General features: G+C 42.1%; 1 protein-coding gene across 3 annotated transcripts in view; it reads left to right on the top strand.

The window, feature by feature from the left end:
* The window catches only part of si:dkey-71h2.2 (low density lipoprotein receptor adapter protein 1), a 62,005-nt gene that overhangs the window by 19,335 nt on the left and 15,906 nt on the right, over positions 1–26,764 (top strand). The window contains exons 2-10 of one of the 3 annotated variants that reach the window (XM_035144146.2): positions 1,579–1,721; positions 4,225–4,337; positions 10,408–10,522; positions 11,054–11,126; positions 11,318–11,404; positions 12,648–12,772; positions 13,949–13,983; positions 17,006–17,031; positions 18,118–22,466. In XM_035144146.2, coding sequence (XP_035000037.1) covers positions 1,579–1,721; positions 4,225–4,337; positions 10,408–10,522; positions 11,054–11,126; positions 11,318–11,404; positions 12,648–12,772; positions 13,949–13,983; positions 17,006–17,031; positions 18,118–18,164 — 764 coding nt within the window. In that variant the 3' untranslated portion in view covers positions 18,165–22,466. Of the gene's footprint in view, positions 1–1,578; positions 1,722–4,224; positions 4,338–10,407; positions 10,523–11,053; positions 11,127–11,317; positions 11,405–12,647; positions 12,773–13,948; positions 13,984–17,005; positions 17,032–18,117; positions 22,467–26,764 lie in introns of those variants that run through there. The other 2 variants (XM_035144145.2, XM_035144147.2) reach the window with 2 other exon arrangements.

Genomic DNA, 26,764 nt, shown 5'->3' with positions numbered 1-26,764 from the left:
CGCGGCGCAACGGGGACGGTGTTCTGTGCTGCTCGCCTTCACAGCTGCACGGGGCCTGCCAGTGACAGATGGCTCGTCCCATGTGGAGCGTTTGGTGCCAGTGCGGCCCAGTAGAGTGTTGGACTGTGTGTGTGTGTGTGTGTTTCTCATTCTTCCGCCCCCCCTCATGGTCTTTGTCAATCTAAGGCTCTTATTATTCGGTGTTATGAGCAGAAAACAGAACAGGGCACGACTTCCCTGTCTGTTCATCATATTATCTGCTTTCCTCTATCACAGCAGACCTTTGGTGTTTTAATGCTTTGAAGTGCTGTGGATCGAAATGAAAGGATCGCGTTTCGCTTATCGTCTCATTAAGTTTATCTCGGAGTGGGTTTTCTGAGTTGCTCCTCGCCTGACGCTCCTCTGCAGGGTGTCCAGGTGTCTCTGGGAGATATTTTAAGATGCCTGCATGGGCACAGCCCCCCTCCCTGTCTGCAGCAGGGAGCTAGAGGACAGGTCGGAGCTACTGGTTGGAAATCACAGCAACAGCAGGACGTCGGACTTGGTCTGTTCAGTCTATCAGCACCGAGCTAATACTGTTTTTTTCTGGCGTTTTTATTTTCTGCAGAAGTTCTTGCTATTCACCAATAATGGATGTCAACAAATCTCTCTTAAATCTCAGTGGTTTAAGGATGGAGGATGGATTAAAATTCAGAATTACAAGCACACACAATATCCACAGTATGAGGTTGAGTCAAGGCCTTGCAGTCTATAGGTGTTTAAGGTTCAAAGACAAAACTAGAAGGTTCCTCTGAAACCACGTAGCTCCTCCAAGGCTAACGCCCTGTCTCACCATGTCAAAGCAGTGTTTCCCATAAGTTATCTAGACTGTGGCGGCTCGTCGTATTCTTATTTGCCCTGCAACAGTTTCATAATGAACCAAAAAACTTATACAACATAAGTTTTCTCTAACTTATTGTTTTGCTTCTTGCTGCATCTTTTTTAGCTGGAGCATCACTATCACAGAAAGTTGATACCATCCAAGCAGACAATCACATCTCATAGTTACAGTTGCAGTTGCACACATACCTGCAAGTGGCATGCAATGGAGTTCTCCGTCTCACGAGAAAACTTGGTTCACTCTTTAGTCAGTGTATCCGTCACTCTGTTGGAAATGCTGCAGACAAGTTACACAAAATTCCTGGATCTGCCCATTTATTCAGATCCGCACCAGAATTGAATGGGTTCTTTTTTCTGAGCCATATAGAAATCGTTTCACAAAGTTTCATGGTAATTTGTCAGGTAGTATTTGCGTAATCCTGCTGACTAACAAACAAAACGAAAAGAGATATCCTCCTGAGGATAGAGATAATGAATGATCTATAATAACCATGCATACTCTCACTAAAGTTGATAAGTATCCTAATCTTACCTTCCAGTGAACATGTATTTTAAACTGTCAACTTATTCTGAGTTGAGAGTTGTACATTTATACATGACACATTAATCTGTCATGCCAATCATCCAGAGGTATTTAAAAAGATAAGTTATCAGCTACATGGCATTTAGGTGAATTTCTCCGTCTTTTTGTCTCAACAGAGCTGCCAGAGAACTGGACGGACACCAAGGAGACGTTGCTGGAGGGGATGGTGTTCAACGTGAAGTACCTGGGTATGACACTGGTGGGCCAGCCCAAAGGAGAGGACATGGCTTCTGCTGCCATTCACAGAATCGTCACCACGGTGAGTCACCGCTCACCTTCGGACTCGAATAACTTCATAACACATGATATTTTGCTCTGACATTTTAGCTTGGCTTGTGCATAATGTTCATTTAAAACCTTTATTCAGCACGTTATTTCATTTATCCTCTTATGTGCAAACAATTTTGTCTTAGATTCTGTTGCCCCCTCATTAGCAACACGAAATTTCGAGGGTGACATTGTGAAGATTTCAATTACAGCGGTGCTTTTTATAGAAATTCTCCTGTGGGTTTCACAAATTACAGCCTCAAACTGCAACGCACATTATCTGAATGACTTACAGGGAAATAGATGTCACATCCATGACGACCAATGACTAGATGTTTTTGGGACAGATTTTGGCAAACATGTTGCTCCATACCTACAGTATATACAACTTAGGGCTCAACTTAAGACATTGAGGTGTTGGTGAATCAGTTTGCTTCTCCCTAGTTAGTAAGGGAGCAAACTAAATGGTTTACTATTCCTGTCATTTGATGCTTTGGTCGATCTTCCATGTTTCTTCTTATGACTGTACAGTGGGGCGTGAAATCGTTTTTTCAGATCACTTGGCCTGCTTTGTTTTGTCGTAAATGTCATTTAAAATATTTTTCTGTCTATCAATCTACACTTAATAATCCATGAAACAAAGTCACAAACTTTTTTTGCTTGTGTTCAGGTACATCCCGTTCTTTAATTAACTATAACTATATCCAAATTGAGGGTACCACTAATGACGATGAAAGGGAGATATATTTTCGTCGTCAGGAAATGGTTGTGGGTACTGTCCCATAGATGATCATCTAATTTAGTGTTGGTGGAACAGCGTGTGCTTCATCACTATGCAGGAAAAATGAGCCTTCTTATTTGTGGCTATTGGGGGAAAAAGATCCAAATGTCCAGGAACCGGCTGCGTTGAGGGGGTAGAGCGGTCGTCCTCTAACCAGAAGGTTGGCGGTTCCATCCCAGTCTTTCTCAACTGCATGCCAAAGTGTCCTTGGGCAAGAAACTGAACCCCAAATTGCCCCTCATAGAGAAAAAGAGTGGTCGTCAACACTAGAAAAACTCACATTACGGCTGCTAATCCAGGATTATCTGGAGTTGAACACTTGCGGCCGTCAGATTAGTGATATGATGTTTATTCAACATCACCGAGCCACACAGGCTTTCTGAGCACGGTTTTTCCACTTCCATTCACAATCCTGTCAATTCACGTGACACTTTGAAAAACTGCAAACTGTTGCATGTAAATCACCGGCCGTGTGTGGCTGACAGAAGAAAAAAAAACGACCTAATTTTGTCTTTTATGTTTTGCGAATGAATGCCTGCATTATATTCATGCGTCTTCCCTTCAGGCACACACACACGCTCACCTTTTCACCGAATGCTGCCAACAATGAAAATGTCTAATCTGCGGGAAGCCTTTCTCTGCGGGGAGAAAAAAACCTGGCACATGCAGCCTAATCACACACCCCCTCATTTCTCAATTACGCACAGAACCGAACCCAATGGCGGGATTAAGATTCTATTGATTTACAACAGGACAGAAGAAGAAACTCCGCTGTCTCTGTCTGTTCCCTTGGAAACCAATCAACCTGAATGGGACGGCTGAATACGTTACGATAAGACAAGACAAGACAGAGGGTGCGAGCGTATATAGAGGCAGGCTGAACTCGGCCTATCTCCAGCTGACAGATTGGTTTTTGCCTCGTGGCGCGACACTTGTAACATAGCGGCATAAAAAAATGTTGCACCAGTCGTTAGCGCTTCCCACATGAATGAGCTGCCACATTCAGGCACGGCAGCGTTTTCCCCTCCCAGTTTCCCTGAATTCAAGTGATGTGGGTTTAAGGGGAAAGTCTCAAGGGGCTTTAGGCTCCTGCAGAAGGCCGAGGTTCCGTCCCTGCTGTCCCTGACAAGTCCTAGTTTCCGTAAAATCAGAGATCCCAGTTGATCATCTCTATTTTAACCTCCTGCAAAAGTGAGTTCTCGTGCAGGATTTTTCTGTAGGTGCTGAAATCACAATTTTCCTTCCTTCCCCCCCTCCCCTGTATTCCTTCACCTGATGTCATTTTTCGCTATGAAAGTAAACTGCTCTCGCTAATTCTATGGTAAGGAGGTCACTGTCATTGTCGCCAGGCGCTCTCACAGACCGCAAGCTCAGCACTACGGCTGTAATTTCTGAAAGTCCAGATGGAGAGGAGCTGGCAGGGGGAGCCGGTGGCAGCCAGCCCGACCTCGAGCACTCGTTCTGGGTTACACATGGCAGCCCTCTCCCCCCCCACCCCATGCTCTCACATTTTATAAATTCCCCACATTTCTGGGACAACTCACGCAGGCTACTGTCGCATTTGAGGGTTTTTAGGTGTTTAATCAAAAGTGAAATCAACTCGTATTAATGTCAGAGTGACAGGCTGGCTCCGTCTGTACCTGAGGCTACATTTTCCCAGGCTGATTTTAACATGTGTGTGTATGGTTTTTTTTTTTACATTTCACGCTCACAGGCCAGAGCCAGTGCCAAGAAGTTTCGGAAAGTGACCCTGACAGTGTCACCGAAAGGCATCGTCATCACAGACACAGAGACCACAGACCTCATTGAGAACGTCTCCATATACAGGTACGTGGTTTTTTGCAACACTTGCTGCACGGGTCGAGGCGCGGCACCGCTGGTCTGACGGTCTGTCCACCGCTTTTATCCTGACTGAAGTATTTCAACAAAGACTGAAATTAGAAAAAATCCGAATTAATATCTGAATTCAAGAAACCTGCAGCCTTCATGCAAAAAATTCACAACGTACATTGAAAATATTAAAAATCACATCCACCGAGTGCAGAGTCTAACTCTACATGTAGAGTCTAAATGAGTAAAAGCCTCACTGTATATGCAGGGGTGAGCAAAATACTTCATGACCTGAGCCCGACTGATTTATCGGTTGGCTGATATGAAAATCTGCTGATATGACCCTTTCACATACATATCAGCATCTGCGTTGATGTTTGCCGATATGAAAACTTTTATTTTACAGACTTAATGCAGAAAAGTTGTGCATTTGTTTATTTTCTTAACTCAAGTTTTATGTATTTGGTTTTATTTGTTTTCTCTTCATTTTTATTTATTCACATGGTTTAATTGTAAAATGTTCAGTCTTAAGTATATTTTTGGGTCACAAGGGTTTGATAATGACATCTTACAAGTCATTGCCGATTTCTTTTTACGGACCATTGATTGGGAAATGAAATTATTACTGTCCTATATTTACTTTATCACCTCTACCTTACGCTGCTAACAAAGCTGGCTTCATTTGACGCATGAAGACAGTGATATCGTCTTTCTAGGTCACTTTCCCCTCTTCCCACTGTTTTGCCTTGTTTTGTAACTAAACCAAGCATTTTCTGCTCAGTTGTTATCGGTCTCATCTTTGATCATTTCACTCAGCAACCAATTACAGGAGGGGGCAGTCGGGGGTCTCCTATTCTCTCTCTCAATGAAAACGAACCTTTTCCAGCATCGTGCAAGGTTTCCTTCTAACAGATCAGTGTGTTTGTGTGCGATGTGTTTTCCTGGCCTGAGACCACCCTGTAATGTAGACCGGGCCTCGTGTCATTGAGGATTACAGTCTAAATATCACAGCGCTGGACTGTGATTACAGAGCAGGCTGCAATGAGGATGTGTGCGCACAGGCCTGCGTCTCCTTCTCATCCACCTTATCAGCGGCAGCAGACCACCGGGCAGGGGAATCAGCCTCATCTTTGATCTCCCCCCTCGCTCCTCTCCTTATCGTTCCCTCCCCTCCCTCTCCCGTACCTCCTCACTGCGGAGCACCAAATCTTTCTGCTCATATTAACATAGACGGTGCTCTGAACGCAGGAATACCCACGACTAATTGCTCGCTTTGAAGCTCACGCTGCCAGTCTTTGCCCATACCCCCGAGTAATGGTACAGGAGAGATTGAGGGGCCACATACGGAGCCTGGGTTGACTGAGGATTCATTTATCCCCTTTATGAGACCTTCCCAACCCCCACTTCCTCCTTAAAGCTCCTTTCCCCCTCCTACCCCTCCTTCCTTGTATCTTATTTTTGTTGCACATAATCCATTTATTGGCCAAGAAAGCAAGTGAGGGGTGGAGGACAGCGGAGTGTGGATGTAAGGGAATGGATCAAATCGCTCTCTGTTTGTTGTGCTAACGAGTAAGGGAGCAAAGAGTTGGCTGCCAAAGGTATACGAGGAAATGTGTGCTCACATGTCCGAGCGTGGATGCACCACACAGGGTGTGTTGTGTATGACCGTGTGCATGTTTAGTTAATTGTGTCTCCACACTCACTGGAAACAGAGCTTTTTTCCCCCTCAGGGTTGAAAACAGACTGGAAGGAATATTGTGCATGACATTGGAAATAGAGTTAATAGGATTCTACAACCCCCAAACCACAATTCCACCCATACACAAACACACACACCTCCCTACTCACACACAAAAATGATACAATATCATACTTATCAGTGTTCAGTTTTGAAAAAGCCTGCATGTTAAGGTTCTTGACGGCACACCTTTCAGTTTAAAAGCACCAGACACTGAAATTATATTATGAGCTTGATCTTCCAACTCAAGTCAAGTCTACCTTGTGTAATGATGCATCGAAAAGAAGTCAGCCATCACCATCACCATCTCCCAACATGAGGCCGGTCCAGCTGAGGAGACCAATCAGCCAATGAAAGGAGTCGACCTGTCAAAGTGAAAAGCCGATGGAGAAGCATCACAAAGTTCTGTGGCAGAGTTATGTCGACTCCCAGTAATGATAAAGTAACCTAGTCGAAATCCTTAATTGCCTTCTTATTCAATCAGTCTGTGTTGTTTGTCCTTTTAGATAATCCTTTATTTAACATTTCCTGGAGAGCAGAAGGTTGTGAGCGTGTTCGGCCTCCTCTCTGATTGGGATTGATATTCCGACAGGAGCTCTTAGTGGCCGACCGGCATATCAACCAGCCGAACATACGAGTCAGAGAGTGAGGGCTGCCACACTGACTGGCGCTCCACCTGCTAATGATGCACGCCGCTCTGACAAGCCGTCAGGTTTGCGAGACGCCTCTGCAGGATCTGTAAGCCGAGGACGCAGGAACGTGATCGTGCTGCTCGTGCAAATATTTTGGACCATCTCATCTCTGTTAGCATGACTGACTGCTTTTTTTTTTTTTTGCAAAATAATTTTTGACAACCGCTATTTTTCATTATTGCGCTCATGTCTGAGTGAGAGTTGAACAAAAGCAGTCCATTGTTGTGATAAACAACACGGCTGCTTTATCCGGTGAGAACCTTGATGTGTGAAGTTCTATTCAGGCCGTACTGTAAATATTAAAATATTTCCATTGATACCCCCCCCCTTCCTCGCAAACAGCGAGGAGATCAAAGGGGTGCGGCCCGCAGAGCCTCTTTGGAGATATGATGCAACCTGACAGCTCAGCTTCTGTTGTTAGTGAAAACTCTGTGATGCTGTCAATTATTCTTTTTTTTTTCTTCTTCTCCTGTTGTTTCAAGCTGAGGGCTTATCTCGTGAATGTGAGCCATTGTTCTTCACATCGCAGGCAAAGCAGTAAAGAATGTTTTTTACTTCATGCTGCAGTTGAGCAGAAACCTGGATTCCCGAGGATTCTGTTCTTTTGGCCTTTTGTCGACTGATTATTTGTATTTGGCAAAGAAGATGAAATCTTGAATGTGTGTTCACTCCAGTGGGGTTTGCAGATTCTCACATTAAGTGCGAATGTGTAAATTAATGTGAAAATCTGCAAACCTCACCGGATATATATGTGCTCATGATGTGTGATAAATTCTTATTCATCACACTCCTGCTGTTTTTGAGGGGAGATTGGGTGCGTTTGCAAATTTCATATTTTCAGTTTTGCCTTCCGTCATTACATTACTTTGTACACATTTCCAATCTGAAAGTGCAGTGCTACTAATTATAGTACTACACTACACTTCTGATACAGATGTCGGGGAAAACGAGCTGGTCAGACAGTCACAGTACCTGGACTGACCTATTTGCTCATTTAGCTTATGCATACAGGCTGAATGTGTGACACTGAATGAATTGCATTCCTCGTTGAAAAGCATTTAGAAAAATCCGTCTCAGAAACTCCGGAAACTTATTTACAGAAACGTACCGTGAGCAAGATGAGCCCGCAGATCTCTGGCCATTGCCCTGTGTTTATAAGTACAAATATATGAATTAAAAAAGAAAAATCCAAAGCAAACTCAAATGACTGACAACATTGAAATAATTTTGTCCTGTTCCAACTTCCTTATTGCCTTTAACATATTTAAAGCAATGACTCTTATATGACAAAGCAGCTTTACCTTTGCTTCAGTCACTGAAGCAACATACAAACCCACAGAGGCCTGAACTATGCAAGTTCGATCAAATATGTTGAAATTTTACTAGTTAAAAAGTAGTTAGGACATCAATAAATTATAATTAAGTTCATTAGTTACAGTAGCTCGGTTGTATCAGTCTTGTTTTCCGAACCTAAATGGGTCAACCCCATCAACTTCTTCTCTGCTCATATTTTATGCAATTAAGGCTCAAATATGAGCCCGAATGTGGGGGTTGGTGTTGGGGGGTGAGCTAGTGAGTGGGTGGGGGGTGTCCTGGGCATTGCTATGTGGGTCATGCATCAGTGGTGCAAGCCAGTAAACAATTCGAGAGTGGGATGCAAAGGCTGGTGAGTTCATGCTCATTGTTTAAGCAAATTAATTACTTCCTTTTTAGTGCCTCTTCTGATGTCAGGCGGCAGATGAGTGGCTGCCGACAACAACCCCTCGCTGTGCGCAGCTTACAAGTTACTGTAACGATTATACACTGCTGACCTCAGTCCTGTGGCGTCTTCCTTTAGTGATGACGACGACATGTGTTGAAGGACCTTGAATTTTCTAAATCTACCTACTTACTACATCCACAACCGTCAGTCTGTCTTTCTGGCTGTCAGAGCTTTTATTTTGAAAAGTTCTGCTCGGTAGATCGTGTCATTTGCTTGACAGACCACTGAAGTAGCCAACAATGCAATGGATGAACAAATAAAACCAGTTCAGTTAATCATTCAAACTTACACATGAACAACACACGTGAACAGAAATGAAGCAAATTCAGTTTAATTTCATGAAAAACATTTACAATGAAATCTTCCCTGCAGATTAAACCAGTTAGGACGAACACAAAGTTTTCAAACTTCACCCTGCTCTTATAGACTGGTTATAAAAAGCTCTGCACACGACGTCCAGCACACAAACAATGAAAAGTGACGGTTTATTGTAGAACTGTTTGAGGAGGACTCACTAATCACAGGGAATAATGCTGAAGTGGCTCAGGATCAAGCAAACAGCCCATTCTAAACAGGCAGGTTTAGAACGGGACCTGCACTAAATAGATTTAAATGATTTAAATAGAATGATTGGATGTAATTTAACGTCTCTGCAGTCAAACACACCAAATTGCTCTTTATGCTCCTCACAATGGAGGATGCGCGTTTAATTATAGTGACAAAGGTCAAATGTGTCAGTCACCGTGGCTCATTTACACATCTGTTATACAGACTGCTTGTTCAGGTTACAACCTCAGACCAGACGCACACCGATCAATACTGCCTTTAGTAGCATGCATGAAATCAGACGAAACCAATCGCTTCAGTGAACCCGCCGCACGAGCTGTTGCAGGGGAGCGAAATGGCTCCGTGGACTTTGACTAGATTGGTTTTAGATAACCATTAAAAAATCACAGACCCCGGTGGCCGTCGGCTGGATTTGCAGACAAGTCGACTCCTTGAAAAGCAGATATTAGATCCAGGAGAGAATCAGAGTGACTCAGCAGAGACCACGACGTAATCTGAGACAACAGACATTCGCATCAAGAGGTTGCAATATATTATTTAACAGGAGGGAGATCATTTCGGAAATGAACAGTTTTCTAAATCTCCCAAAAGGCATATTTCACTGCATCTCCATTATCATAACATTTAACAAAGAAATTGAAAACCTTAAATCCAAAAAGCTGAAGTATATCAACATTTGAGTTTGAGTTTTTACACTTTGCTTTCAATTCAACTTAGGTTGTGACCTTGATTTCCTCTGCTATTGTGCAATATGTTATTCCTCAATTATTTATGATGTTAAATGTTTAAAGGCTTTCCCATTTTCTATTTCCGTTTATTTGATATATTTTTTTATTTACATATTTTAAGCCTGTTCAGCACTTTGGTTTAAACACGCTCGACTGAAGCACTCTGAAGGGATGGAGCGCCAGCTTCAAGCGTCTCTCGTTCACCGTCCCTGCTGCTGATGTGTGTCCTGCTCCACTGTTCCCAGCTGTGGGACCTGATCAACATAATGTTCATCAGCGCAGCTCTGCTCCTGCAGTGGCTGGTTTGCATATGCAAAAGGTTGAGCACAAAAGCAAAGTTATGGCCCAGATTGCAGAGCACATTACCTTGATGTGCAAGGTTTGATAAAGAGTGCAGGCTAGTAGCTGATGAACTGCACGTGTTGTGTTTGCTGTGTTACATGTACATCCTGTGAAGAGACAGATTGGTCCCTGTCTGGTGCAGTTGTTTTGTTTATCCTTATAAATGCACTAACGTCAGGTGGATTGATGGTGTTGTTGTAAATTAACGTCTTTATTTCTTCTCCCTCTTCTCTTCCAGAATCTCGTACTGCACAGCAGATAAAACTCAGGACAAGGTCTTTGCGTACGTCTCCCAGAGTCAGTTCAACGAGACACTGGAGTGCCACGCTTTCCTCTGCCAGAAGAGGAAGATTGTAAGTGTGCAGTACTCTGACTTTCTTCTATTTACCTGTATATAACTGCATTCACCTGTATTTAGCCGTATATTCCAGTGTTTATCTGTATTTAACTGTATGTAGCTGGTGGGTATTGAATAAATAGTTAAGCAGGTCAGGAGGTCAGTTTATTTGGGGATGGACTTCAGTGTATATCTAATGAATTCTATTGGACAACAAGCGACATGAATGTAGATGGCTCCATCTTGTGGCAGCCTCTGTAAGGACACCTCACCGCAAGCTAGTCAGGAAGCTATTACATTAATTTGATTTAATAGTATCATTTCAATAGTAAAATATACTAATGCCATTGTTTGTTATCAGTTAAAACTGATACGACAAATATGTATATTCTTTTGAATAAGTGTAAAACTTGCATCTAATGAAGAAGAAGGATAAGAAATGAATTTGAACAAGTTAAATCCAAACCTCCTCCTGACCAAAAACTGGAATTACAGCTTCTCACTGTGTGATTTCTTTGTGTTGTCACTGTGTTTCTTCCTCTCTCAGGCTCAGGCTGTGACATTAACAGTGGCCCAGGCCTTTAAAGTGGCTCTGGATCTTTGGGAGGTTGCTCAGGAAGGTGAGTTCACTGAACAAAGGGAAAGTGACCTTGGGGTGAGTTCAGTGTGGCAGGAAAGGTATTGAAAATTTCACGCGCTGACCTCCTCTCTTACTTTCTGCACTGCTCTGTATACATGCCTCTCATCATGAATGAATAAGAACCAAATGTAAATATATCCTATTGTTTTCAAATTGATTTTGTGTCTCCAGGCAAAAGCAAGAAGACCAGGCCCTGCTGCTCCTGTGCACCAAGCAACACGCCGACAGAGACAACAGACAGTCAGTGTGTTCCGGCAGGTACGTTCGTTTCACTCCGTCCTCACCCACAGTGTCAAATCAAATATGGGACATGGTTTATATCAGTAAAAGGCGGCACCATTGAGCCAAACACAATGTGTTGATAAGTACTTCAAAACAACTGATGATGCTCCATCTTACTCCTAAAGAAGGATTGTAACTTGTGTGAGCATCGTTTCCATTATAAGGAACAGCAAGACATTTCTTTTTCGAACAGAGTTTCACATGTGTCAGGTGGTTACTGCTCCAGGACATAGACTGCACATGGACATGAACAACGTGACAACTTCCCAAAAAATGAAGTCAAAGTATCTTGGCTACAGTATAGGTCATTAATCCTGAATTCCCCATGTTAGTAGATGGGAATGGGGCAAAACAAAAAGCGGTTAGACCATTCCCTTCATTTAACTTTGAGTCACTCAGGAATTTACTCTAAATGTTGATGATCTAATCACAGAATTTGATTTTAAATAGATTGTTCTTGCCGTACGGGTTGTAGCGATTGTAACTGGCCTGTGTTTATTTTGATGTTTTCCAATTATGGGCGTTTTGCTGTAAAAAATGATATTGAACTGTGATATATTGCATTCAGTGAACTGAGAAACTGAAAAGCTGCTGTGGCCACTTGCATAATACAATGTACAATGTAGTGTGACCTGTCACACAAATTTAACGCAATCACTTCTCACACACACGTAGAACCAATCGTCTAATTACTCGAGCCTCATTAGTCATTTGGAAGAGCAGCAGTTTTTCAGCACTTTCCAATGGCCTTGACATTTATAGGTCACATTTTTTTTTACACTCCTCAGGGGGTCAAACAGTCTTAAAAAAAAAGGGAGACTTAATCATCCATTCAGATTGTTGTTGGTCCAGGCCTGGCTTTTCCAGCTCCTTTCAATTAAAATGTGCTCTGCTCCCGGTGGAACTGGCCCGAGGACAGAGAGAAAATCTGATGTGAAGCCTTCAAGGACCCCGGGAGTAACTCAGAGAGGTGTATGAAAGTTTTACAGACGTGATTTACATTAATTAAGGTGCGAGTGCCAGTGGTCTAGAGTTTTGCCACAAAAAACACTGACAAGTCTCCTCCTCTCTCTCTCTCGTTCTGTGTCTGTGCTCCACCCTTTTCTCTCTCCTGTCCTCTTTCCGTCTCACCTCCTGTGTCCTCCATTGTTCGCCGCTCTTTCTCGTCATCCTCCCGTCAACCTCTCGTCCACACCTTTACTTCTCCGACTGCACCCAGCGGCCCACAAGCCTGTCCGGATGGAGGAGAGACTCCGGTCTCGGCCTTTCTTCTCCGCCGCACTCAGCTCGCTCTCACCTCGTAGTAACCCCACTCGAAGGCGGCCGATCAAACATGACTCCTGGGTAGGTCAGACCATCTGCCTCCGATCAGCTGATTTTTGTTGTCTAGATATTTGTTTTTAAAAAACCTTAACAACCTTTGTAAAACCTGCCTCTTTCCACTGCCTGTTCATCATCGGAGTTGTTTCATCATTAACACAATCCAAGCATGTATCCAACAAAACAATTCTGCAATATTGTAATGATCTACACAGATGTGAAGGTATGTTATGTTATGTTAAGATTATGACTCAGAAAATCATAAGCAACAGTAAATTTAAACAGTCCCGAAAGTAAACTCCTGCACTAAATCTCGTCTTTATGTCAATTATTTAGATTTATTAATTTAAATAATCAAGAAGTACAAGTTTTGCTTGTTTTTCATACACCCAGCGGTGCCCAGCCCTCGTGTGCTTAAGTCAGTGTTTCCATAAATGCAGATGCAAGACGTTCTATATCAGACACAAATTTGTAATGAATTACTGATGAGCCTTTTTATAAATACAGCTATGTTACTGTGACCTCTATTAGCTTGTCTCGTGTAACAGACATTCATTTTCAATTTAATCAATAGTTATATTGGTACTATATAAGTGAACTGTTAAATTCAGCGGTTAATAAATTAAACGTTCAAGTTCACTTACATATGTTTAACACTAGGTGGCAGCATATTCATTAGAATATTTTCCTTACAGACTAAACTCACATTGAGAAATTCATCTGTTTTCACTGTTACATCATTTCCCTGAAGGATTTTCACCTCATTGAGAGACATCCTGTTTTAATTCAGTCCAACTTGATCTTCCATACTCCCCTCTTCTACCAAGTGTGGTAATATAGGTCCTGCATCGGGTTAAATATGATTTATCCTCTGTAACTTGAATTGATTGTATCCATTAGCAATGAAATAGAGAAACACAAGGCGGATTTAAACAGGTTGGATCTCATGTGTGCATGATTTTCCTTCTCTGGGATATTGGTGTATGAATATTGATTGTGTTACAGTCACGGTGATTGTAAGATGATGTATTTTGCAGGATTAGATTGTACAGTCAGTCACAGAGGAAATGATGTGTCTTTTGAATAAGATATAATAAAGTTATGACGAACGACAGAGTCAGTGGAGATGCACGGGGCAGCAGGATTGTAATTTGAAGTAATTGATGTGAGTATTAATTCATATTGTTTATGTCTCAACAGGATGTGGAGGATGGACTCGATGATGCGTTCTCAAGGTAACCTTTGCTTATGACTGCAAGGCTGCACAACACTGGGGATACAGTATTCATTCATTTATGAATCTAATTTTCAACACTAAACACTTAAAGGTCCAGTGCTTAGGATTTGGGGGGAATATATCGACAAAAATATTATAAAATATTCATAATGCATTTACATATTATCTACAGCACTTATGCTTTAAGTGTTGTGGAGGGAGCTGGAGCCAATCACAGCTAATAGCCAGCGTATCGCAGGGCCAACATACAGAGACAATCATTCACTCTCTTAATATTCATAATTATATTTATAATTAAGTAGAGCATAATTACCCATGACCAAACACTGGCTCAAGAGAAGAGAAGGCCTTTTACTTTTTACCCGAAGGTCACTCTAGTTTCTCCTGCAGGTTCGGAAGGGGAGGGGGAGGGGGAGGGGGGGGCGAGGGGTTTTCACAAAGTTGCATTTTGGAACTTTCTGACTGAAGGACTGATGTCACAGATGCCGTTTCCTCTTCTTATACATTTATAATCAATTTCTGAATTAATCGATACTATGCATTTAAAAATACATAGTTTATTTCAAGTTGAAGGTTTTATAGTAGGTTTTTAAATTGCAGCTGCAGCTGAGAGAGCTCCGGTTGTTAGTTATGAGAGAGGAGTGTAAACACAACTGTACTGTACAATAGAATGTGGAAAGAAAGTAACAGAATTTGCAATATGCATTCACAATTTAACAGAAACATGTGATTGGGCTGTTGAAATCATCAACAAGCCGAGTTAACTGTAGAAACCATGTGTAGCCAGCAAGCATCATTAACTCTTGCAGAGGTCGCTGTGCCACAAACAAACTGCAGCAGACAATAGAAACGACTGCGGAGATGATCCGCCACCTCTGCTGACGGAGCTGAGCCAAGATGGGCGCCCCAGCGTGCATCATCCCTTTGAGCCGGGATTACAAATGCAGCACCTTTTTATTTTCTTTGAAAGTGTGACAGTCTGTGAAATTGTTGCTTCCTGGCCGAGAGACGTCTGCAGAGACAAAGTAAAAATGTGGGTCTAACAGGTTAATGGTGAGTCAACAGAAGTCGTGCATGGATGAGCTCACTCGTACGGACTCCATGTGACGGATAGAAACCTTATTCTGCACCATAGACTGTATGTGAAGATGGAGGAAAGTACAGCTGCCCATAAGTGAAGCCAGAGTTTCCAGATCACCCCCTGGTAGCTGGCTGCAGTATAGGTCATAGTTATTTTATGACTTCAAAATTGGGTGAAACTCAAGGGGCGGTGTTTGTATCCAGGATATTGCAGCTTAATTTCTGGCTTGTGGGAGGAAGTGGAGAGTCATCGCTGATCTTTTTACACAGTCTATGTTCTGGATTGCCGCATATAGAGATACAGCCTGATTCTGATGATCTACTTTCATGCTAATAACATCTCATGCATTTTGTCACTCTGACAGACTCAACCTCTCTTAAACATGCAGCACAAACTGCTGAGGACGTAGGCCACACAATTCAGGAACTGTCTGCACACTCTGCATGGCTCTCAATGTCCTCATACAACCAGATGATTGTGTGTGTGTTTGTGCGTGTGTGTGTGTGTGTCCTGCAGTGCTGTATTATTATCATAAAGCTTCGTTAGCCCGCGGCTAATAGATCAGTTTGTTGCATTGCAACACGAAACACTTTGGTTAAAGCTAATGGGTAAATGAGAGGCAGAGATTACACAGTGTGTGTGTGTGTGTGTGTGTGTGTGTGTGTGTGTGTGTGTGTGTGTGTGTGTGTGTGTGTGTGTGTGTGTGTGTGTGTGTGTGTGTGTGTGTGTGTGTGTGTGTGTGTGTGTGTGTGTGTGTGTGTGTGTGTGTGTGGAGGCTGACCGGGAGATCATAGGAGAAAGGCAGGTCATCAAAGGGGCTGCTCTCAGCAGGGACGGGGGGGATACTGACCACCAGCGTGGGTGGCTGTCAAATGGAGGAAGGTGGAACTCTTGAAAATGTGACATCCTGTTGGTAGGGGCTGAAGGATTTTGGGAGTGCCAGAGACCTCCTCCGCAGAAGTCAGCAGGGCTGTCAGGCTCTGAAGTGTTGGCATGTTAGTGGTGGATGAGATTGGTCTCGAAACCTGGATCGTTCTGCATCACACTGAGTTGTCACAACTGTCGCACCTATTTAATGTAACATGTACGTTGACTGTAGACCAGCAGAGCAGGGGTTGAGGTCTTGGATTTCGGCAAACATGAAATCCGATCGTGCTCCACTGGCCTCAGCTCCACGACTGCTGCCTCTCTCAGTGTTAATAGTCTCTCTCTGCTGTACAGAAAAACACAGACCTCTCATAGACCACTCAGCAGGCGTCATGAGCTCCTTCTCTGCTTCCCTTTCACCCTTGTTAAGAGCATGTGAATCTAAAGATTGCTGTGGGTTAGTGGTGAACTTTAAACCTCTTCCACTCCCCCTTGGGTTCAAGTAGCACCTCTAGGAGTCCTTACCAGTGCTGTATATTTAGTGATACAACCAGCAGAATCATTTTTAATGAAGTGTGTGAGCACAGGTCAGGGGGTGTGCTCTGTATAGAAATGAGTTTTTCCAAGAGAAGCATTTTCATCAAGTGGAGGCTCTGCGCTTGCTACCAGGACGATTGGTGATAACCACCATTGGCATTAACTTTGTTTCAAATGGGTTTAATTAAATGGTTTGATTTGTATTTAAGGTTTCTAATACGAGCGTTGACCTTAGAGTTGAAGTGACTATTATGTAACCGCTCTCTTGGCTCCATCATAAACTGGAGATGCTTAAATAATTTAAACCTCATCTAAACGGAGTGGAGAGTCCTCCTTTTGTGGTTTAAGCCTCTTTTAGTGTTTCTTTACTGTATGCATGGTCGGAGCAAGGACAGCACTCGCGGCCGTGCACGCACACTTCTCCTTAAAGTCTCCTCTCTGGGAACAGTTTCAGCAAAAGAGTGTTTTCACTTATTTTAACCTTTGATTCGCATCATCATGGTTTTTCTTCCTCTGTCCTCTGCCCGGCATGCAGCAACATGGAAGTAGAGATGGACACCGGTGAGTGATGTGCTCAGTCAGTTCATGTTTGCATGTTGCATGACGCCATCCTGGATAGAGATGTCATTAAATAACCAAAACCATCTTAATCTGTGCAAGACTTCACTTGTAACAAAACCACACATTATAAGTACTTTACCCCACTCATTACATTTTTAATATAAATGTAACGTGAAAGATCGATGTGATGGTGGTTGGATAAATGTTCTTTTTTTAAAGCAGCACTTAACTGTTGTCCACCTTCAGCACATTCACAACCACCACCCTGCATCCTGTTAGAGATCACATGTGTCTGAACCAACCAATCAGAAGCTAAATGGACTGACTGTGCATTCACGTGCTCCTCAGAGCTCAAGATTTAGGTGAAAGGGATCTATTGGCAGAAATTCAATATAAAATAATCCTAGCGCTGTTTATTCATGAGTGTGTAATGATCTAAATTGTACAAATTGTTGTTTTCTTTAACCGAGAATGAGCCCTTTATATTAAAATACTTTATATTTACATGTGGAGTGGGTCCCCTCTACGGAGGGTGCCGTGTTTTTTACAGTAGCCTAGACTGGACAAACTAAACACTTTTTGAGTTTTTATGACAACTGAAGGCTACCACAGGTTCTCTTTCATGTTTGGAAGGGGAGGGTGAGGTGAGAGGTATTCAGCTGCAACATGCAACTTCACCACTAGATGTCACTAAATTCTACACGCTGAACCTTTTAATCAACTAATCAGTTGTGGAGCCACAGTTTTGTTCTTTCTGTGCTCAAGTTATCGTTGGTGTTCTGATGGTGACTGTTGTTTATGTGAGGGACCTCATAGGTATTGTAATTCTCCACCTGCCTGATGCCACTCATGACTCGTCACATTGCACTCTGTGTGTTTATCCATTGTAAATCCATCATCCAACATGCAACTACCTTTTTTCTTTTAGCTTTTTTAACCTTTTGCAAAATACCGTGAACCTTTTTGAAAATAGTAAATATTTAATGCCTCCGACCTCAATGCAATTTTGTTTTCCCTCTCTCTCTCTCTCTCTCTCTCTCTGTCTCTGTCTCTGTCTCTGTCTCTCTCTCTCTCTGTCCCTGTCAGACTGGCCGAGTCCCGCTCCGAACCCGTCTCTGACGATGCAGCTCTGAGTCCCCAGGACGTCTGCACAGAGGATCTGTAGTCAATCTGCAACAATGAGTTTTTTCAAGAACTGCCCAATTTACACTGTCACAACAAAATTATATCACAGTCCCTGAGTTAAAAAAACCCCATCATACATCAACTGAACAGGCAGAAAATAAACATGCTCCCTGGTGCAATAACCAGAATCTGAGAGGCTGTGTTTGAAATTCAGAGGCTGCTGCAGAGGAGTCAGAATGAAGCCTGATATCATAAACTGCAGTTTCTGTGAATGCCACTCAATACATACTTTACCAATCATTGTTGGTGTTCATGAACGACAGAAGATGATTTTTTTGTTGAACATTTTCAACAAAAAAAACCAGAAGATTATCTGACAACCTATTTCATTGGCTAATGTTGGTCCATTACATATGTGTTAGTATTGACATATGTGTGTCAAAATGAAAACCTTGTAGAGAACATAAAGAAAAGATGATTTTGGTCATTTAGAAAAGGTAAAAATACATAAATAGATTAATCTAAACAAAGAGCAAAGATGCTTTGTACCAAGTTGATCTACTATCTAAGTTCCAATTGTTTTTGTTTCTGAATTCTCCAATTGTTGCCCCCTGACCGGACTCAGATGAACAGAAACAATCAAACATAGAGCAACGCCTATCATATCAATACAAATGGACCGGCAACCTATGGTTCACTTATAATAATAAGAATACTGGCCAATATACTGATATTGGAAATGTTTCACTTCCTAAAATGGCCAGACATCCAGTGACTCTAATGACTATTGTACAAAGTCTCCTCCTTTTAATTTTACAATGTGTAAAAAAACACTGTAGCACATGGATTCCACTTGTAAATCCCTGATGAAGATTTACTTTGCATAAAAAACAAAAAATGTTATGTGTGTGTGTGTGTGTGTGTGTGTGTGTTTGTAGGCTGCCATCACTCTCTGAAAATGTGCGAGCTCTCAGATCTAGTTTATCTGATGCGACTGGCAGCTGTTCCTCCTGCCGTCACTGGACGAGATCCAGCGTCAGGAAACATCGTCAGAAGAGAATGAGAGAATTATACATTTGTCCTTGAGTGTGTTGCGCTGATTGAAGCACTTCTGTTGACAATGACACAGCATGTGATGTAGTAATTAGACACACTGTACCCATGTGTCATCTTCTTATTGATGGCAGCATAAATGCATCGTAATGAAAACCACAGTCAACACTGGAAAATAAGGAAATGTTTCTCACAGAGTCAGAAAGTACATTTTGACAGAGTCATACATAAGAAACTCCTGAGCCACAAGCAACTTAAACAACATAAATAAAGGAGATAAATAATTTAATGATCAAGCTCCAAAAATCCCTGTTCCTACATTTCCCATAATGCTTGTTGTTGTAAAGTTGTGGTCTCCAAGTTCAAGTGGTGATGACATCACTATGAAATCATCAGGGTTATATTGTTAAACTTTGTCCGGAGCCAAAACTGAATTCATACGTAAGATTTCACAGGATGCGTTGTACTCGTAGACTGTAAATGAAGATGGACGACATGACGGCTCCCCTAAAGTGAAGCCAAAGCATCTCCTTCGCCCCCTGGTGGCTGTCTGCAGTATAGGTTGTTAACCTGCCCAACGAAGTACATGTCCAATCAGGTAGTTCTTATCAAACTGGTCTAAGTGTTATTTTTTTACCGTTAAGTTGGTTTTAAGGTATTTGTTGCTACAAAAACCAGGCGAAAACATCATGGTTGACAGCTGATAGTGACTCGCGATTGGCCGAGAGTGTGTATTCGTCAGCCTCCGGCTCTGTGGCTTCATTTCTGTGGGGGGAAGGGGAGATGCGTCGTCCATCTTTATATACACAGTCTATGGTTGGACTAAACATGATGAGTAAAGTCAACTTGATGTGTAAAATCTGTGGAGTGCCCATTTAAGGTGAACACATTTTTAGATGGTTTTACATCAAATACATTTAAATAAGATAAAATGCAAACTCACAACCTTACTGTTGTAGATAAATCACTGATCAGGACAATCTATTGGTGTGTTCACTTTGTCAGTGTCAACAGGTTTGTGATATAAAGAAAACTCATATTCAAGACTAAACACTGCAGCAGAAACAATCTCGCACCTATAATTTCGCTGCCACAGTCTGTAAATGCTGCGCTGATGAAGACCGGTTATAAAGACAACGGTACAACAAGGCCAGACATTTCAAATAAAAGAAACCTATTTCCGTATATGCTGTATTTTTTCAATGTCGGAGCTGTGTAACATATGTATGCATATTGTATGTATTGTAAATGAAGTAGGATTTCACACAGGTCGTTGTTTTTAATGATAATTATCACTTGTTGATATGTGAATGTCTACATTGCTTGTATGTTTTGCTTTAGGTTAGACAATTTATACAAATCTAATTGTATGTGGTTTTTATTTCTTTATTTTTTCAAACTAGCGTTGGCAACTCTTGAATTGGTAAGCCCCCCCCCCCAAAACAAAAACAAAAACAAAAACAAATCCCCATAGATAGACGCTGTTCACGTTGTCGTCGCGAATCATATTACAGACAAATTGCTGCTGTGCTTCGACTATTGAAAAATATTTGTATCCACCACTTAGACGACGCTCTCTATCAAGAGCTCCCTCTCTCTGTATTCATCGGATCATGACTGAGAATGATTGTGACGGCGGGAGACGGTGGGGACTCGGTGGTGTTGTCATGACACCCGCTGCAGAATAATTGGATGGCTTATCAGGTTATGCCATGAAGCTTAATTGCATTGTTTTCGTTCCTGACTGGCTGAAACGCCAACTTTGTTTTTTTTGGAAAGAAATCCTGCCCCGTATTGTTTGGGTATCAGAAATAGCTCCCAGCATGTCTATAGTTGATCTAAATCCACGTCTGCATTTCAGTATCGATTGTATCTGTCTCTCAAGCATCTTTCCTCATGAGTAGAAATTATGTTTTGCAATATTTCCTCATCCTTTCAGCTTCGTCATTGACTGACTGATTGATTCAAGTGCGGATGCTTCACTGATTCAAGGCTCCTGGAGATGGGCTGCTGTCCAGAAGCTCTCACACTCAGCATTGGTTTTCAGTCATGACAACCAACAAACTGAACTGGACAATAGTACAAAATTATCTATAAGTTGCACTTGCATATATTGAACTTACAGTAAATATAGTTTTCAACCAATCCGTTCCAAACAAACACAAACGGGATACTTGGTACTCAGTAGAGCACAAAACTCCACCAAGGCCCAACAGTCATTAGTTCAAGTCCTTAAATTCAATCAAGCTGCTCCAAATTGTACACACTGATTTGTGGCTTCAGGATGCAGGATTTAATTCCCTGGGAAAATGGTGAAAACAGCGGGGTGGGTAATAATGAGATCTTGCAGCCTGCACCACTATGGATCCTTATTGAGAGTTGAACAAAATTATCTAACTGCACAGATCCAACTATTGTTCCATGTAGCCAGTACCATGATGAGCACCAAATTGTACACACACATAGGTATAGGTTCCCTAAATGTGCCAAAACAATGAAAATGTGGAAAAATGCAAAGGAAAGAAAGTGAAAAATCCTGGCTCTTCCCCCTGATCAGGATCTGCACCAAAAATGTAATGGGTTCCTCCATTGCTCAAGCCCCACCCCTACACAACATTTCAAATCAATTGCGCTGTGGAAATGCTTTGAGTAGTTTTTGTGTCATGTTGCTTAGAAACAAACAAATCAACAAAGGAGCAGACAGAGGTCCTTGGTGGAGGTAATATTTGGATTTTGCTGCCTGCACCACTTTTGATCCTTATTTAGAATCAAACAAACACCTTGTACACATGATGTAATGGCCCAGATCGAGCTTCTAATACTTCTAATACTTGCTCCATGTACCCAGTACCATGATGAGCTTCCTGTCTGGGAGGGGGGCACAGACCTGCACGTAGAGTTGTAAAATGCCAGTTTGAGTCCAGAGTCCACTGGATACAAACCCCCCCGTGAGGGTCTGAGACACTGAAAACATTTGATGCTGGTAAAAAACAAAGATGTTGACTGGAGAAACTTCATATAAGCTACTATCAACCCAACTTAACCACTGACGTTTACAGTATCGGTTTACGTTTCCAACAAGGTGCTTATTTTCTATCTATGCAATTAGTGGGTTCCCAACCGTGTTGTAATACTACGATAGCAATTTGTGAATGAACAAGCAGTTGTCCTGAACTGTGTAAAGATTTGTACAGCATTTGGAAACTGTTCTGGTTTGTTACATATTTATGCATAATAAACAACTTTTTACAAACAAAGTCATCGCGCCGAACCTTTATTTTAGCGCCAGACGATGTGATCGAGATGCGTCTTTCGGTAGCAAATCAAAAATCCTCCCTGACTTTCTGCTGATGTGTCCAGAAACATTTCAGTGCAGACATGAAATTAGATCTGCTCCCTTCTCCCCCTTCGGACATTGCCCAGCTCCACTGCGGTCGATCAAAAGCAAGCAGCGAGGGCATTCTCTTGTTTGGCCGCCCGCTCCGACACAATCACATCGATATCGTCTTTTCACTCAGCCCATCGCTCATGTCTGATTGAAAAGTTAAATAACGGATAGAAGGTGCAGCCGACCACCTCTTGTCATATTCCTCTGTTTAAAAAAATAAAATCTCAATACGAGTTCTTCTGTGGGAATTTACATATTTATACAGTATATAATGAAGTGGTAGCAGCATATTACATTTTCACTGTGACCGCTGTAATCTTGCTCTGGGTTGCGATTGTATTTCGATCTGTGTGGCAGGTGAAGAATGGTGATGTCATTGAGCATTTGTGGTAAAAGATTTTATCATATCTCACTGTCTTTGCAGCACATAGATGTCTTTTTTTTGATTAAGTGCATTAATCCTGGTTTTAATATCAAGTTTATTATTTTAAAAACTTTTCAGGGCCAACGTTTATGAGTCAGCTGTTTGGGACATTTATTTACGTCATGATGGAAAAGTTAACACCCTCCAATTAAAGGTGGGCGCTGTGCGGACCCCGCAACCAACTTGCCTCCAGAGGTTCCTGGTGGACAAGACTGGGGTCGTCACAAGCTGTTTGCACCGCTGGCACAGGCCGTGTGTGTGCTGCTACTGGAGTCATCGCTCATAGCTAGACAACAGATACCTTTGTTGTAGCAAGCTCATTGTCATGACTTTAATGGACATTTTGATTTTCCTCCGTCCTGAGGTGAGAAGATGATGGTTTTGGTCCAAAGTTCCTTTGTTATTTAGACAACAGTTATTGTTGAGGAGAAAAGTTGTGGATATTATGTGTGAAATCCATTTGGAAAGTTGGTGCCTCAGCTGCCCTTTTAAAGATCCGTCCGACTGTGAGCGTTTGTTGTCCGAGCCTGGAGGGACCGAACTATCCAGAAAGCTCAATGGGACCGCGGCGTCTTGTATCTGTGAGTGATCAAAGACTGTGTGGAGCGCCAGGCCCGTCCACATAAACAAGTCCGGCCTTCAGTGAGCAGCAAAGTGGAGCCGCGTAAAAACACCACTTTGATGTTAACAGAGAATTCGCTGGAGTGCGGAGCTTAATTTGGTGTTGTTTCATGTGAGGCAACAGCTACAGCGTCAGTTCACATTTTTATATTTTAAAATGCAATGGATATTCGCTTTATTTTGTTATTCTTATCAGTATAATGGATCTACTGGGAACGCTGAGTCAGCTTCTCTCCACCTGAAATGTGCTTTGTTGTCTGATAGATCTGAGCTTCGCAGACTACCTGCAGAGTCGGCAGTAACCGGCTGAACCCCGTGGTGGGAAAACGTGGGAGTTCAATTTTAAAAAATGACATAAAGTGCTGTAATGATCGGAGAGATAATAAAGGAAAGGGTTTTCTGCAGTTATACCAGCTCTGGTCGTATACATTTACAGAGCCCCCAAAGAGTCACGGCAAGATTTAACTTTTTGTTAGGACTACTTGTGTTACATCACAATAGTTTTCTTCTATTCCTTCTGAGCCATATGTAGTTTGAGGTTTGGGCCTCACTTTTCTGTCTCGATCCGTCCAAACTTGAGAGGAAGCTAATCGGGTCTGACCCCAAGTGGACAGCACTGTTGATTTGAATGTAGCTTCCTTAGATCACTTAGGTCACTAACTGCATGACAGTGGCGGAACCCAACCCGAGCCTGATGCAGTTACTGCATGCTGCACATAGAAGCTGAGTTGCTAATTCGCCCCAAATACAGACATTTGTGGTTTAAGATATCAGCCCAGAACAACCCAAACCCGAATACCAATCAGAAGTACTCGTCTGAACCCGGCTCGGCCCGTTGGGTCCCAAATAGTTTTGCGAGAGAATGCAAAAGTAATCCTAAATAAATAATCTCGCTATGACCCTTTGGGGGCTCCATAAACATTAAATATAGCACAGATATATTTTGTGGTGGAAAAATACTAAACAGCATAGAAAAATACCGATTTCCCTCTTAACCTCTTCTCATATATCCTCTCTTTATAGACTTCACAAATCATTAGATGCTGAATTCTTGTTAAACTTTGGGGCAATATGTTCATTACCAGTCTCTAATTTGTCTCGGGTGTCCTGGGATCTTTCGAATGAACGGCTCACTTAGTATTCACAAGTGTGCAATTAATTATTAATAGGCCGTTCGGCACAATTTAGAAATGGCTTATTACGTACTGATAAGGCGTTCGACACGGCTCTAACGGCTTCATATTGTGTTGGTAATGGTCGTATAATTTGATACTGAGAATCTATAGAAAGTGGCTCAAGAAGGTAAAGACAGTCCTTGCAGTTTAAGCAGTTTAAGACCATTTGACCTACTGCAGCTTTAGTTACAGGTGTGCACAATAGTTAGCACATGTAGAGGTCTGTAAAAGTGCGATGGGACGTTTCCCACCAGGATAAATGTCCTCATTTATAAAACCAGGATTTTAGGACACAGCACCCGTCATCAACTTTAACAAACCTGTAATGAGCTTAAACGCGAGGGCCCTTTCTTGTCCTTCTGTGTTTCTCCGCTCCATTACCCGCAGGCAGGGACGCACGACGCACAGATGGAGAGCAGGGGAGGCTGCTAATATTTGCTGCACATGGAAACACGCCGGCCAAGTGCTGCAATAATGAAAGTGGACTCCCTGTGTAAAACCTTGGATTTATTTTTAGACACAGGGTTATGTACATATAGATCTCTGAATCACATCTCAAATTGAACCGAGGCTTGTCTCAGCGCTAACAACGTCCCATAAATCACCTGAGCAACTAATGGGACGACGCTCTGCAGCGAGTTGAAGGAGGGACGACAACATTATCACCAATTAATCCCCAGGAAGCAGTAATTACTTTCTATTTTTAGATGAGCTGTATTCTTCTGCGTAATTACATTTTTTTTTAATTAGGAACGTCCAGGTGAAATGGCTTTTAGAATTAGTTCTGTAAAGTAGCAGAAGACCATTTTGTTTCATAACGTCCAGTCATGGATACATAAACCTATACTGTTGCTAAGAGAACTGCAATTTTAGATTTTATGGCAGCCCTTTAGCTACTGAAAGAGGATGTATTATCAAACAAATTGTAACTTCATACAAACATATTTGTTATTAGTGAACCATAGGAAAAAACTTAGTGTGACTAATATCAGCCCTACTCACATAGATTTTCACTGATATTTATCCTGGTTAAATCACAGAAAAAGCTCCAAGAAAGCCTGTCGTCAATCTGACCAGAGATCCACCTCTTGAACTGAAGTTTATGTCCTCACAGTTCCTGCCTGTATTCCCTTACATCATAAGACAATCCCATTTAGTTTCACGTAGCTTTCCCCCCGTGGTGTCGAACCTAAGCAAATGTCCGCTGAAAGTCCAGAGGAGCCGATGGCAGAACACAGCAGGAGATCTTCCGCAAAAGAGAAAACAAATATCTCACGTAAAAGACTCTGACAAAGATGACAAGAGAGCATTTGGTGATACGGGCCAACGCTAGTATCGATATGCTGTAAAGAAAAACTTTAGATCTCCGCAGCAAAATGAATACGTTACATTCTGCCTCGTTACACCCTGAGTTCATGACTGAAAACACCTCAACAGTATGAGTGAAGAACAGTACCTTGAACTCTTTTTTAAAAAAAAATTTTATGAGATATATAGAGGAAATGAAAAGAATCCCCAAAGGGAACTATTAGATAATGTAAAATGATTTTAAGAGGTGAGGTCCAACTACTGTGACATTCTGAAGGTGCTGCAGAAATACGCTTTAAAGGTTACAGAGGTTGGGGGACATTTAATAGAAATACAGTGAATGGTGCTTTGGATGAATGGAGTTTTTGAATGTGTTGCTGCGGTGGCTACAGGTGTCACATGCACAAAGGTGTGATTAGAGGATGTCCGGTGTAATCTGGGGGATGTGGCTGCAAGGATTTACTTTTAATGCACCGTATGCATCTTTACCTAAAAAAATGAAGGTTTTACACTCCTTTTAACAAGATTGTTACCATATTAATTAATTTGGAAATGACTTCCTGCTATATGCTTTCTGCGATGAAGCCCGACAAGCATATTGTGCATGAAGTGCAGTTTTCTGGCCAGGCTTTTAATGCA

Source organism: Hippoglossus stenolepis, chromosome 20 (assembly GCF_022539355.2).
Source record: "Hippoglossus stenolepis isolate QCI-W04-F060 chromosome 20, HSTE1.2, whole genome shotgun sequence".
Lineage (NCBI taxonomy): Eukaryota > Metazoa > Chordata > Actinopteri > Pleuronectiformes > Pleuronectidae > Hippoglossus > Hippoglossus stenolepis.
This window is presented reverse-complemented; position numbering and strand designations above follow the sequence as displayed.